General features: G+C 43.9%; 1 protein-coding gene across 1 annotated transcript in view; it reads right to left on the reverse strand.

The window, feature by feature from the left end:
* Positions 1-13,757, reverse strand: part of LOC132581012 (E3 ubiquitin-protein ligase RNF213-like) — a 187,598-nt gene that overhangs the window by 87,409 nt on the left and 86,432 nt on the right. Inside the window, exons 22-25 of the mRNA XM_060252031.1 lie at positions 10,454-10,671; positions 7,327-7,467; positions 6,466-6,627; positions 2,040-3,180 (exon numbers count right to left, since the gene is read on the reverse strand). Coding sequence (XP_060108014.1) covers positions 2,040-3,180; positions 6,466-6,627; positions 7,327-7,467; positions 10,454-10,671 — 1,662 coding nt within the window. The remainder of the gene's footprint in view (positions 1-2,039; positions 3,181-6,465; positions 6,628-7,326; positions 7,468-10,453; positions 10,672-13,757) is intronic.

A 13,757-nucleotide genomic window follows, 5' to 3' on the forward strand; every position in this document is an offset into this window, starting at 1 on the left:
CGACTCTGAGTGTCGTTTCCACAAAGATTCCAAGCGGTGTTTTTTTCTTGGAGTCATCTGACTTTTTGGTGTGTTTCCCGGACTTAGGCTTACTGAAAGCTGTGCCACGGAAGCTGCCGGTTTAACCACGTCCCTATGCAGAGTTAGGGAAGGTGGCGAGTTTTGGGACCCAGACGCATAAGACATCACAGGCTGCAGCGAAGACTCTAAGAGATGGCTCTTTAGCCTAGCAGCACGATTCTTTCTGGCCTGCTTCCCGAACTGGCTACAATGGACACAGGTATCGGTTCTGTGGGCCTCCCCCAAACACAATAAGCACAAAGAGTGTCCCGTCTGTTGAAGGAATTTTGGTCCCACACCAGGTACACTTTTTGAAAGTCGTTTTGGAATCCTTCCCTTCCAGATGCCCGGGGGGAAGACGGAGTGATAGCCGAAGATAATTTTTTTTTTTACTATACCAGTCGAAGAAGAAGACATAGCAGCACGATTTTAGTGAAGGCAAAGCAAGGTTGAGAAGGCTAGACGAAGCTGAGGAGACGCAACGAGGTGGGACTATCCCAAGCAGCGGTTAGAAAGAAACTGGGTGGGTGGAGCACCTCCCCCTCGCTCCAGGCATGTGCAGTGGATGCCTGCTCCCCAGATTGAGAGGGAATGCACGCCAAAAATAACGCATAGGCTAGCTTTAAATTCTCCGAGGTTGGGTTCGATTCTAGACTGAAACCCATGTGTGGGACTGCACAGAGACCACGATGAAGATCATTAGTATCTGGCAACACCTAATGGGGATAAACAGAAAGCTCTGAAGTGCTCCAGAGGGGACATTTTTTATCAAATAAATCAAGATCAGATTATTAGAAAGGAAACCACAAAATCTGGATGCTAAAACCCTGCCCATGCACACACAGAGGAATGCATTCATGGAAGAATACAGCAGTAGCATGATCAGCTCACAGTCCTGGCTTCCTGTAGGTATTACAAAACTATGGCGAAGTTTTAATGATCCTTATTTTAAATAGATCTTCATATAAAGTGAAAGATGAATCAGATTCTGAAGCTTATCAACTGTACATGCGTCATTCCAAAACAGTAAATTCAGCTTTGTTACTGAAAAAAATACTGGGCAATTAAGTACCCTAGTTTGTTGCATAATTAAAGAGGTCACATTCAAAAATACTGCCATATGTTGAATCAGACTCCTGGTCAACAAGTTTAGCACTGCCTACTCTAACAGGCAGGTGCTTTCCAGAATCGAAGGTAAAGGCTTTTCACATCACCTACTACCCGATCTTTTTAACTGGAGATCTCAGGGATTGACCCTGGGATCTTCTGCATGCAAAGTAGATGCTCTAGCACTGAAACACAGACTCTCCTGTCATGAACTTCAACACTTGTAACCAGTGATATCAAGAAAATTAAAAACTTGTGTGTCATCTCAATAACTTGAAAGGACCTACTGATTACATATATTGGGCACTGATCTTTCAAATACCAAGTTTTAGGCCCAAGTCTACACACACACAGAATAATGGTAATATGATGGCAAAGTGCTGAGGTAGTAGAACTTTGAACTGCAGTTCAGAGATTACATTTTTCAAAGCCCTCCTGTCTTCATTTCATTTAAATGGAAAACTAACACAGCATGTAAAGGGCTAGGAATAGAATATGATGTGCTAGTGTTGTATTTGCAGAATGTTTTAACATGCTGGAGCAATAAAAATGAAATGTCTTCCCTGCACTTTTTCACCACATTTTTATTCCACCCTCCCTCCAAGGACAGTATACGTGATTCTCCTCCCTCTCCTCCACACTAACAACCCTCTAAAGGATGTTAGGTTCAGAGTATAGGACTGAACAACTTTGGGCTAGTGAGCTTCATGACTGAACATGGATTTTGACTTTAGGTCTCCTGAATCCCCCTATCCAGTGCTCTAACCATTTCTAGCTCTGAAGTGATACAGAGTACTCTACCAACTAATTGTGCTGCTTGTGTACACCAAGCCTTTAAATCTTTGGAAATTATTTGAAAATGTTTCTCTCACCCACTCCAGCTCTTGTGGAGGATACAATCCCAACACACATTTCATCCTTGAAGATAGAAGCTGATGAATGTGCAGACTGCATAGTTTTGTAATGATTCCCAAGATATCTTTGAACATTCTTCAAGGGCTGCTGAGGGATCATGTGAACTTTGAACTGACTGAAGGCAGCAGGGACATAGCAGTGCTCTCTCTCACAGTTACACAGGATCACCAGTCGATATTCATCCTGGTGTTTCAAGTGAAGGTTTCGGAACAGTTCCTCAAATCTGTAGCCAACATCATAGCTCAACTCGTCTGCATACAGTATAGTATAAATCTTCTTCTCTCTGCAGCCCAGAGCGAGGCATCTCCTCAGAAACAATGCCACTTGCTCATAGCTGGTCTGTGGTGTACAGAGCAAGACCTCATCATAGGAAGGTGGCATCTCCTCAGGACTAACCATGTAGATGGCCAAGGCTGAAGCCAACACTTCAGAGCGAGGACAGAGGATGAGATTGGGCCTGTCACTATGAAGGCCTGGTGGGAATGTTCGCAAAACTCTCCTGTTCTCCATACCTGCTAGACAGTCCAGGTAATCGCCAAGTGTATCAATGTCCAAGCAGCCTGGAACAAAAGAACTCATGCTCTTCATGTAGGATTCCCAGATATCTTCCAGTTGTTCAGTCAGCTCTTTCTCTGTTACCATTAAACCAAAGAGATCATCAAGACTGTTCTCTGACTTTCTGGACATCAGGTGTCTGGAGACGTCTTGGACATTCTGTTTGCTGCAGTTGTGCTTTATGAATGAAAGCATCAGTAAGGCTGCTTCACTGGGACATTTTGAGCCAAGCTCTCTGCACAAGTAAACAAGCTGCTCAGCCATGTAATAATTTAAGTAGAAATACTGTGATCGCTTTTCAGCCATGAAACACTCCCACCTCTCCAGGAAGCTCTCCATCTTTCTACATAAGGCTGGAAGAACATCTATTACTTTTCCACTTCCCAAAAAGTCTCGTATAAATTTCAAATTGAAGTCCATGACAATACAGAACTCGCTGTTGGGTGAGCAGTATATCTGAGTGATCCAAGATCGGAAGAGCATATTGCCAGCAGAGTAAAGTCTTATGAAGGACAGTGCTAGTCTCTGAACACTAGAAAATATCTGTATGCAAAAAAAAAAGAAAAAATAGTTCTAGTAAACAAATGCTATAACACAAGTGATGCAAAACACAAAATGGTTGTGGAATTATACCATTGTCAATAAACACACACAAAACTAGGAGTCTGTACTCATGCCTTATGGTTCAACAGCTTTGCAGACAAGGATCCTTTTCAACTCTGCATTACACTGAAGGGACAGAACAGTTCTTTTCCAGGAATCAGCTTTAGCAATAGGACAAAATGTCATCACATTCATTCAACTTTTCTGTCTATTTTTCAGGGAAAACAAAACCAAGGATGACAGGTAGTGACAAAATATTATAACTGTTACTTTTTCCTTTCTTGGTCTCCCCCTCTCTGGCAAAAGGTTTGTCTCCTTGAGTCAGCAAGCATATAGGGGCTGTAGACTTTGAGTTTTCAATCATTTCAGTTTAAATCTTTGATTTTTAAAAACTTACTGCTTACCCAAAAGGGTCTTTCAGTGACTTACAACATTAAAACCAATAAGGTAAAACAACATAAAAATAAATATAAAATACTAACGTTAAAAAATTAGATTATTAAAATGTGGCTATCATCATAATCCTATTAAAACAGCTCAAACATATGGTTATTCTCCAAAGGCCAATAAACAATTCAACCTTGCATACCCTTCAAAAACAAAACAAATCTGGTAGGCAGGGGTGTCATCCAAAAGTGCATTTCACAGGGTAGGGGCCACAACTGAGAAGGCCCTTCCCTTGGTGACAGCTAACCAAGCCAATTTTAAAACATGAATATCTGCAAAGGTGAGCAGGCCAAAAGAGTCCCAAAAAGAACCAGACACTGCAAGCAGAGTCCCCATCCTGCTACTTTTATCAAATTCAGCAGCCAACTGCAGGTGGAGATTAGAGACTTTAGAAATCAGTATCAATTTTAGGACACACCAAAGGCATAGTCAATTGCTGAACCAGTCAGAATAATTCAACAGGATTGTGAGGTGGCAGACACAATGGAGGTAGTGAAATTATATTTTTTCCACCGCTTTCACTGCTACCTCATAGGTCTTCAAATTGGGCTCTATGCAGGGGGTGTTAAACATATGGCCAGTAAGCCAGAACCGGACTGTCCAGAGCTCTTGTTTGGCCTGCGAGCAACTGGTCATTACCTTCATTGCCAGACAGAGGCTTTTTTTGCATTTTGTCGCTGTATACTGTCCCAGTGCTAATGAGTAACTGGCGGTGGAAGTGGGAGGGTACATATCACAGAGACACTTTAAGGAAATACTGTAAGACTGTTAATGTTTTAAGCATGTTTGTATTTTGAGTAAAAAATAATATCATTAAGTGGGTTTGGAACCCACTTTTTATGGAACACATGGCCCAGCTCAACAAAGTGACATTTATGCCAGATCTGGCCCTTATAACAAATGAGTTTGACCTCTCTGTCTTATAGTCACCAATTCCACTCCAGCCTTATGAGCAACCTTTTAAAATCTCTTAGACCCTCATTATACCAAGGAGTCACAAGGACATGAGGGTGTGAGGGAGCAATCTGACTGAGAGCTTCCTGAAGACCTCTATTACAAATCTCAGTTAGCTCAGTTCAGTCCAGACCTTTATTGGCATAAGAGCAATAATAATCCACAATCAAAAGTAGGTACAATGGCCTGAAATATAGTAAGAACAATACATAAACAATCAATTAAAATAGCAGCCAATAATACTAATCAAGAGTAGACATCCAGCAATTAAAATACAGTAGTATGCCTAGATTTAATTTTACAGGCTTCTACTAAGAAGTTTGCAACACATGTAGTAATGTGGGGATTAACATCTTCTAAAAGGTAGGATAGAATTTTCCTTTTAGTAAATACATTGTGTTGGAGATATTCAGCTAAAAATTGTCTACAGTGTGAGGCCAGGACAGGACATTCTAAAATAATATGGGATATAGAATCAAGGACTCCTAATTCACACAGACATAATCTATTTTGGAGAGGCATCTGTCTAAACCTACCATAGAGAACTGTTGATGGGAAGGCATTTAAACATGCCAAAGTAAAAGTATGATGATGGAATGGGGAGTCTAAAGTAAAAAAATAATGGGGTATCTTCCCATGTCTTTGGGGTATACCTAGATTGGCTGCAGAGCAAACGGGGGAATGTGAGGGGAACACATTTTGGTATTCGTGATCCATAACACAATGTGAGGGGAACACTTTTTGGTATTCATGATCCTTATTTGGATTGTTCTTAAGATATATACGGTAATTCGTCACATAAGAAAAGAGTGTCCACCTCAATATTAAGCTTTTGTAGTTTGTGGGTAAATGTAGAGTGCCAAGTAATGCTATGCCTGTCTTTCATCAGGTAGCGTAATAAACTTCCTGAATCCATTCTGAAATGAATTTTTAACCCAAACTTAAAAGCCATAATCCAGGCTCTGGTTCCCAGTCAGTTTATTCAGTGAACTGCCAGCAGGTCCAGATAAATCCTGCAAAGCAGGATCCATTAGTCTCTGCAGGAGAGCATAAATGCTTATTGCCTGCACAGGGGGAACGGCCACCCCCAAACATACCCTTACAATGAAATGGTCTGACCATGGCACCAGTTCACAAACAACTGTGCTATTCAGATCAAGCCTGGCACAAAAGACCAAATCTAGTGTGTGGTCTATGTGGAATTCCATGTGAAATTTACTGCCGCAGGAAGTGGTAGTATCTACAAGCATAGGCACTTCAAGAGGGGATTGGATAAACATATGGAAGGGAGATCAAACAGTGGCTATTAGCCTCAAGGTATAGATGGAACACTGGCTGAGACAGTGTTGCTCTATATTTTTGGTACTTGGGGGGGGGCAACAGTAGGAGGGCTTCTGGAGTTCTGGCCCTGTTAGTTAACCTTCTGATGGCACCTGAGTTTTGGCCACTGTGTGACACAGTGTTGTACTGGATGGTCCACTGGCCTGATCCAACATGGCTTCTCTTATATGTTATGCCTGCTTCATGCATGGGGGTTCAGTCTGTCTATATGACCCAGCCTGATTTCAAAGTCAGACATGCTTGTTTAAGGACAGAAGACAGACATCTTGTTTCCAAGGGAATATCCTCTCTCCGACTTAACACATTTCAGCAATAAGCAGAGAACGCAAAACAGCTTCAAACTTTATTACAGATGTTTGAAATTATTAGTCTCCATTATCTTTTAAGGTTCTCTGGAAATGCAACGTGCTTGAAAGTCACTCTTTCTTCCTCAGCAGGCCAATATACAATAAAATACACTTAAAGGTAAGACTAGAAACTGACCTCAGAAAACCTCTCCACTTCTGCACCTTGTTCTACTTTGCCTGACATCAGCATCAGCTTGTTCATCAGTTCTTTCAGCTCCTCCAGTGAATAACGCCGCAGCTCTTCTTGGCCACTATGGCTTTCTGAAATGGTCAAGGACAGAACCGTCTCCAGAGAAACCTTTCAAATAAATATGGGTTGCAGTTTACTTTTTATGCTTTGTATTCAGTCACAGAGATGCTACGCAAAAAATCCCTAGTCTTCAAAACTCACAAATAAGTTACCTCCATTAATGGCAGGGAAAGCAGCTGCACAATGCAAATCTCACAAGTATAAAAAAAATTTTTTTCACAACAATAGTAGTAGGAAACAGCAAAATCACAGTATTTTCTGACTTATAGGCTGTCTCCTATTACTACTGTTGCAAATGGTCATTTGTATCTAAGCCTTGCAAAGAAAACTTCATAGATTGAATGTTTTGTATTTCCTTGCCTTTTGATGCACATGGTTACAATTTCTTTTCTTTCTACGCACACATACCACTAAAGTTTGGAGCCATAATAAATGTGTCAGTCTTTCAGATGTCAAAAGTCAATTTTGTTTGGTCTGCATCCAAAAACTACTATTGAGAATGGCATTACCACAGTGAGACACCACAAACTGATAATGAAAGCAGTTTACCAATAGGTGTGCTTACAGGCCATTAGTCACGGAAAGTCATTACCAATGTGACTAAACTTTTTTTTTGCATGGGTCCTTTTCTTTGCTAACTTTGTTTACAGCAGGCTGCACAGTGACACACTAAGCAACACAATGCCTAGAGAAAGGTAAGAATCAAGGACACAGATAGTGCTCTTGGCATTTTCTTTGTGGTCTCACCTTCTGACCTTCGACAGGTGCTCTAATTACATAGATTCCTTTGCTATTGATTGTAGTCGCCAGGGATATAGATGATAGTTCCACAGAGCCATGGCTCTCTTTTATGGTTTTTAGCCATTCCAAGTATCTGGCAGAATCACGCTGTGGGGAGTAATGAGAAGATATAAATCAGATTAGTCCGCCTAACCCTCATACCTTTCCACAGTTCAAACAACACAGGGATGGAATAACAATGTGGTGACAGAGAGTCCTGAACCAAATAATCTTTTAAAATACTAAGTTGTTCTTAACCTCTATGATGTACCTCATCCACTTCCCTCCCTCTGAGGCTAGATTTTCCCTCCATTTCTATTTGTCCTCTTATTGACTGAGCAGCCCTAGTAAAGTGTTTTCCTTTCCTGGGTAGAAACTTTGACTTTCCCACCCTGTCAGTAAGATATATTTTGATTATTTACTCAGCCCAGGAACCTGAGGGAAGGGGTAGGATCACCCTTTGAAATCACCCATGAAGTGACGGCGTAGGGCCCTCAGGAGGTCCGTAGCTGAATTCAGGGCCGAGAACTGATTCTCAAACAGGGTGACATACCATTGGGCAGCTGCCCCGCAAAGGCAGCTCCCAATATATACGACCTTCGACTGCTCCGTCGAGAAGTTCCGTGCCCACACGCTGAGGTGCCCTCTCACCAACACTATAAAATAGGCAAGTTCCGCTAGGTTCCCTTTGAATCTCGCTGACTCGGGGCCCGCCTGGAACCATTGGTTCCTCCGGCCCAGGCTGGGGTTGGGGGGCTGGGTAACCCCCGGCTGGTGGATCTCCCCCCGTTGTGGGTTCTCCTCCTGCAGGAATCAGTGGTTATTCGTCCTTCCCTGGAACCAATTGCCTGGGGGGGTGCAGCCGCAACTCGCTCTGCCACTGATTGCACCTGTCGGGCGAGATTACGCATCTCCTGGATCACAAAGGTGTGCATGGCTTGCATCTCCTCGCGGAGCTGGGCGCTCTGGCTTGCGAGGGCTTCTTGCACCCAATCAGTGGTGCAGTTTCCCGTACTGCTTGTCCAGGTATATTCCCCGTCACCCTGGAACCCCCCATGGGTGATAGGAGTGCTGTAATCCCAAGAGTTGGTGACGTTGTTGGGGAGCCTCTCTCAGATCTCCAATAATACTCTCCTGGAAATCCATGGCACCACAGTCCTTTTTCCACACCGTCAGGAGTGATCCATGGCCCTTCAGGCTTTGGTTCCTTCTCCTCGGTGGTTTTGGTTGTTTTGGTTGTCCCCGTAGCCGGGTCCATTTCACCAGCCATCGTTGGTCTGGGTTTGGGCCGCTCAGGGGTAATGTCAGTTCCGACAAAATGTCAGACCCAGAGGCAAGGAAAAGGCAAGTATAGTTCAAGATCTTTATTCCAGCATCATGAGCAGATACAGGCTTTGTCGGAACTGGCTATCCCGCCAGTTCCTTGCTCTTATAAACCTTTGCCCTGACCGTTATAATTCAAGCCAAGCGAACCAAGCTAAAGTGGGGGATTTTGCGTGGGTTCACTACTATTCTGTCATCACCGCAGGTGTCCATTATCAGCCCCTCGGTTACATCTCTCCAGCTCTCTTGACCTTGGTTGCGTAGTAACTAGCCAGTTCCCAGACATGCCACCCTCTCTTCAGATAAACAGCAGAAATGCTTCAAAGACAGGATAGCAAAGCACAAGCGTTACCATTGTACAACTGTTTAGATACATATGGCAAGAGGAACAAAGATGGAGTGACTCTTGACAATGACTAGGGATCTCTTTACTCCTCAGAGAGAATTCTCCCTGGTTGGCTGGGTAGGGAATCTTCTCTCTCTCAAGATCTATCCCATTTCCTTTGGCCTGAATGGGAGTCTTCTCTACTACCCACTTCCTTACAAACCTATCCCCAGAACTCCTGTGTTCAAACTGCTCTCAGCTATGAATTCACACCATGGCTGCAATCACATACACTAAATAATCAATTTTCAGTGCCCTTTACAACTGGATTTTACTGTGCGAACTGGCAAAATCCAGTTGGAAAGTGCATTGAAAGTGGATTATTTAGTGTGTGTGACTGCAGCCTGTGTTCAGACATGGCTGAAATCTGTCAGCACTACACTCCTCTTCTCTGTCAGGGCTATTCTCAGTGCACATCTCTTCTTAGTTAAGGCAGGAATATGACTGAATCTCCTCAGCATTCAGTTTTCTCAAGACCTTTTTTTTTTTTATCAGCCGATACCAACCAATCAGATTGCTTGGAGTAGCCTGTCATTCAAGGTTCTCTGTCTCTGTAAAGAATTAACCCAAGTCCTTTAGTTGTTGGTACAGCACTTCTAAGTTTAAAAAGATCAGTCTGTCACAACCTCCTTTATCTCATTGCCCAAAACAGTACAGAATATTTTATGGCTTGCTGGAAACAAAGCTTTTACCTGTCCAAGGGTCAGCATATACACTCAAAAACATATACTGTAGCATACTTTTCATGTACAAAGCATACAGTGCTAATTATTTATTATTTCGTTATCTTCAATAGTGACAATGTTTGGCATCTCTGTACTTCAGTCAGTAATTCTGCACTGTATGGTGGTGGCCATCAATCCATGTGCTGAAGCCCTTTGAAGGCTCACAAAACCTCACCTGTTGGACTGAAAAGCCATCCCCCCCCCCCCCCCCTGCACAGCCTCATGGAAGAATCTGAAGCTAGAATGCATATACAGAGAGCAAGGGTCCCACCATTCCTGAGCTCTTTAGCATGAACACTCCGATAACCAACAGGGCAGTGAAGGGAAATCAAGTTAGCAGAGCCCAGGATTCCTTCATGGCTCTGATCCTTGGCTTGTTCTTCACTGTGGTACATCTCCTGTTGCCTTGGCCTGTGTTTTGTGTCCCCAACTATCTATACTGCCCACAGCCCTAGCCTTGCAATTGCAGAGTTTATCACACTGGCTACCCCCTTCTTTTTGTTTTGTGACTGTGACATGCAGCTTACTGAGTCCCAGGTCTAGAAAGGCTGAAAACCATTATTATGATAATTCAACAGTAAACTCACATTGAGTGCAAAGAGTTAAAACCTTTAACAAATACACAACAGCAAATGGACTAAAGTGCTGATGGAGGAATTACCAATTTTGGGGGAAGATTGCTGTCACTTTTCAGGGCTTTCCACAATTTCTTCAAGCACTCCATGAATTCCTCAAACCCAGACTCCTGCTTCAGCTCATACAGAAGAGAAGAGTAGCCCAATACAGCATCATGGAAACATGCAACACGATCTACATCCATGTCATTCTCTCCCGCAGAAATAGAGGCAAGGTCCACAAACACCTTCAGCTCAGTTATATCTAAGGGGAATCAAACAAACTCTCAATTGACAAATAACAGATATTGGTAGCATTCTCAGATTCCAGGAGAAAGTCCTTCTACCTATTTCCTACTTGTACCATCTTAACAGAATAACTGCTTACAACCCTTGTTTCCCTCTCTACCTACCTCACACACAAAAATTTATGTAGCATAATTATGGGGAGAAGCCAACACAATTCTCTTTATTTTATTCTCTGTAAAGGTTTAATCCTTGTTAGTAGCCAAATCCAGGTTTGTTATGGAATCCTACAGAGCAGTTAGAAGCAGTATTAAAGTCTGTCATGATCTGAGGTTTACTAGGTCTGAGTTTGGAGGTTTTACAGGGACATGCTGGTTCCTATGAACTGGATGAACCAGCAACCCCTCTGACTTGCCTAGGGCTTAAATAACCTGAAAGGGAAGGAGGCCCCTTCTGTTCCTAGCCTTCAGCCAGCTAGGACTTAGAGTTACAATTCTGCAAGGAACTGCATACACTAGAACAGGGCTTGATTAGAGGAGCAGAGGACACAACCAGGCACTTCACCACTGTGTTGCTTCTTTGCAGGCCAGCTCTTTCTGCTGGGCTTCTTAGGGGGAGAGAGATCCTGGTGTGCTGGTGGTCTGATGAGCTGGCATTGTGATTTTGAGCTGAGGCATCTAAGTCCAAGGGGCCTGGTGATGCTGGGCATCCCTGATCTCCTCTCAGTGTGATCTCTAGTTCCTCCTAATCATTCCATAAGGAGTCTGATCTTGTGTCTGAGCCCAGTCTAGGAGGCATCCTGAAACTTTTTTTTTGTTAGAAGGTAGTATACTATAGTAACACTTTGCTATAGTAACATGAACCAATTTTATTAAGACCTCTGACAGTCTCTTGATTGAATGGATAAAACTGGATGGCTGTGCCACACTACTGTGGCTCACATTCCTAACACATTAATACAATTATTTGCTTCTGCCAGATACAAACTCATCAGGTAAGAATAGGCTATTCTATATATCAGTGACAGTTACAGGTAAGCAACCTATCTTCTTCGTGGTCTTTGTGCTTCACACTTATGGGAGATTAGCAAGCAAGACATACCTGGAGGCAGGAAGACGGTCCACCAGAAGAGACAGCTTGCAGCACCACAGCTCCCAGACGGGTCCTCTGCGGAGCATGCACATCCAGAGCGTAGTGCTTCATGAAAGCATGCGGAGAGGATCAGGTGGTGGCCTTGCATACATACGTCAAGGAAAAACCCTTCAGGAACGCCACCGACGTCGCCATCGCTCTAGTAGAGTGTCCACGAATGGGCCCAGGCAGCGGCTTCTTTGCCAGCAAGTAGCACAGTTTAATAGTCTCAGTGAGCCACTTCGAAAGCTGCTGAGATGAAATTCTGGAGCCCAACTTAGGAGCAGCGTAAGAAACAAAAAGATGCTGGTCCTGACGAAAACTTTTAGAATTACTCAAAACAGCAACTCACGCTTAACATCCAAAGCGTGCCATCGACGTTCCTCATCCGAGGAAGGTATGGAAAAAAACGTGGGTAACCAAACATCCAACTTAAGGTGAAACTAGGAAACCACCTTAGGAAAAAAAGAAACATCAGAAGCCAACGACACTCCAGACTCATGAAAAACTCAATATGGGTGGTCACAGCGCATAGCCATGAGCTCCCCTACACGGCGTGCCGAAGTGATTGCCACCAAAAATGCAGTCTTCCAGGATAGAAGCTGTAGGAAAAAGGTTGCCATTGGTTCAAAGGGACGCCGAGTCAACCTGTCCAATACTAAAGGCAAATCCCACAATTGTGGGGGTGATCTTGACGGGGGATGCAATCTGAGAAGTCCTTTTAGAAACCTCTTCGAATGAGGATGAGCAAAAACTGAATGCCCCTCAACGGACTCATGATACGCTGATATAGCTGATAAATAAACTTTAACAGAAGAAAAAGAAAGTCCAGCATACACTAAAGATAACAGAAAGTCAAAAATCACCGATAGGCCCACCCGCTGGGGTGAGACCGTAGGGTCACCCAAGAACTGAAGAAACTTCCCCCACTTCCTGTCATAGGAAGCACGGGTAGACAACTTTCTACTATTTAGAGAGACGTGTTGGACTCTGCTGGAGAACTCACAGGGTCGATGAACCACGCTGTCAGCTTCAAATGATGCACAGTGTGATGAAACACATGTCCATCCTGGGCCGACAGACGGTCTGGTTCCGCCGGAAACTGATAAAAAAAAACCCTCGCTAATTGAAGTAAGATCGGGAACCAGTTCTACCGAGGCCACCACGGTGTTACTAGAATGCACCTCAGTCTCTCTCTTGCAATTTTGTTGACAACTCTTGTCAGCAGAGGCGGAAACAGATATAGGAACCAATCGTTCTACGGGAACATCAGGCCGTCTCCCAATGACTCTGGATCCGTGCCCCCCCGGAACAGAACAGAGGACACGTCTGATTCCAGGCTGTGGCAAACACATCCACCTGAGGATACCCCCAGAGCTGAAACACGGGGTTGAAGAAAGCGCCACTGCATCTCCCACTCATGCGGAAACGCTGCTCCTCTGCTCAACAAATCCACCTGCAGATTGAGCACCCCTGGAAGATGCGCAGCCTTTATGTAGATGCCGTGCTCCAGGCACTCCATCCACAATTCTATTGCTAGCGCACAGAGTCGTTGAGAGACTGTCCTGCTCTGCCTGTTGACATAACAAAGGGCTGTAGTACTGTCCGTCAACGGGGCCACAACCTTCCCCGCCACCATGGGACGGAAAGACCAAAGGGCGAAATGAATTGCCAACAGTTCCAGATAGTTTATGTGGCAATGAGTCAGCTGCAGAGGCCAAAGACCCCACACATGCAGAGCATCTATGTGAGCACCCCAGCCCCACAAGGATGCATCTGTGGTGATCGTAACTGTCGTTACAGGTAGATGGAAGGGAGCTCTCTGACAAATGTTGTCTCTGGATTTCCACCATTGCAAGGTCCGGAGGATCAAGGGTGGGATTGTGAACCTCTTTCGAGGTGAGTCCCGTAAAGGCCGAAACTGTCTGAGAAACCACAGTTGAAGTCCTCTCATTCTCAACTTTGTAAACAGCA

This window comes from Heteronotia binoei, chromosome 13 (genome assembly GCF_032191835.1).
Source record: "Heteronotia binoei isolate CCM8104 ecotype False Entrance Well chromosome 13, APGP_CSIRO_Hbin_v1, whole genome shotgun sequence".
Taxonomy (NCBI): Eukaryota; Metazoa; Chordata; class Lepidosauria; order Squamata; family Gekkonidae; genus Heteronotia; species Heteronotia binoei.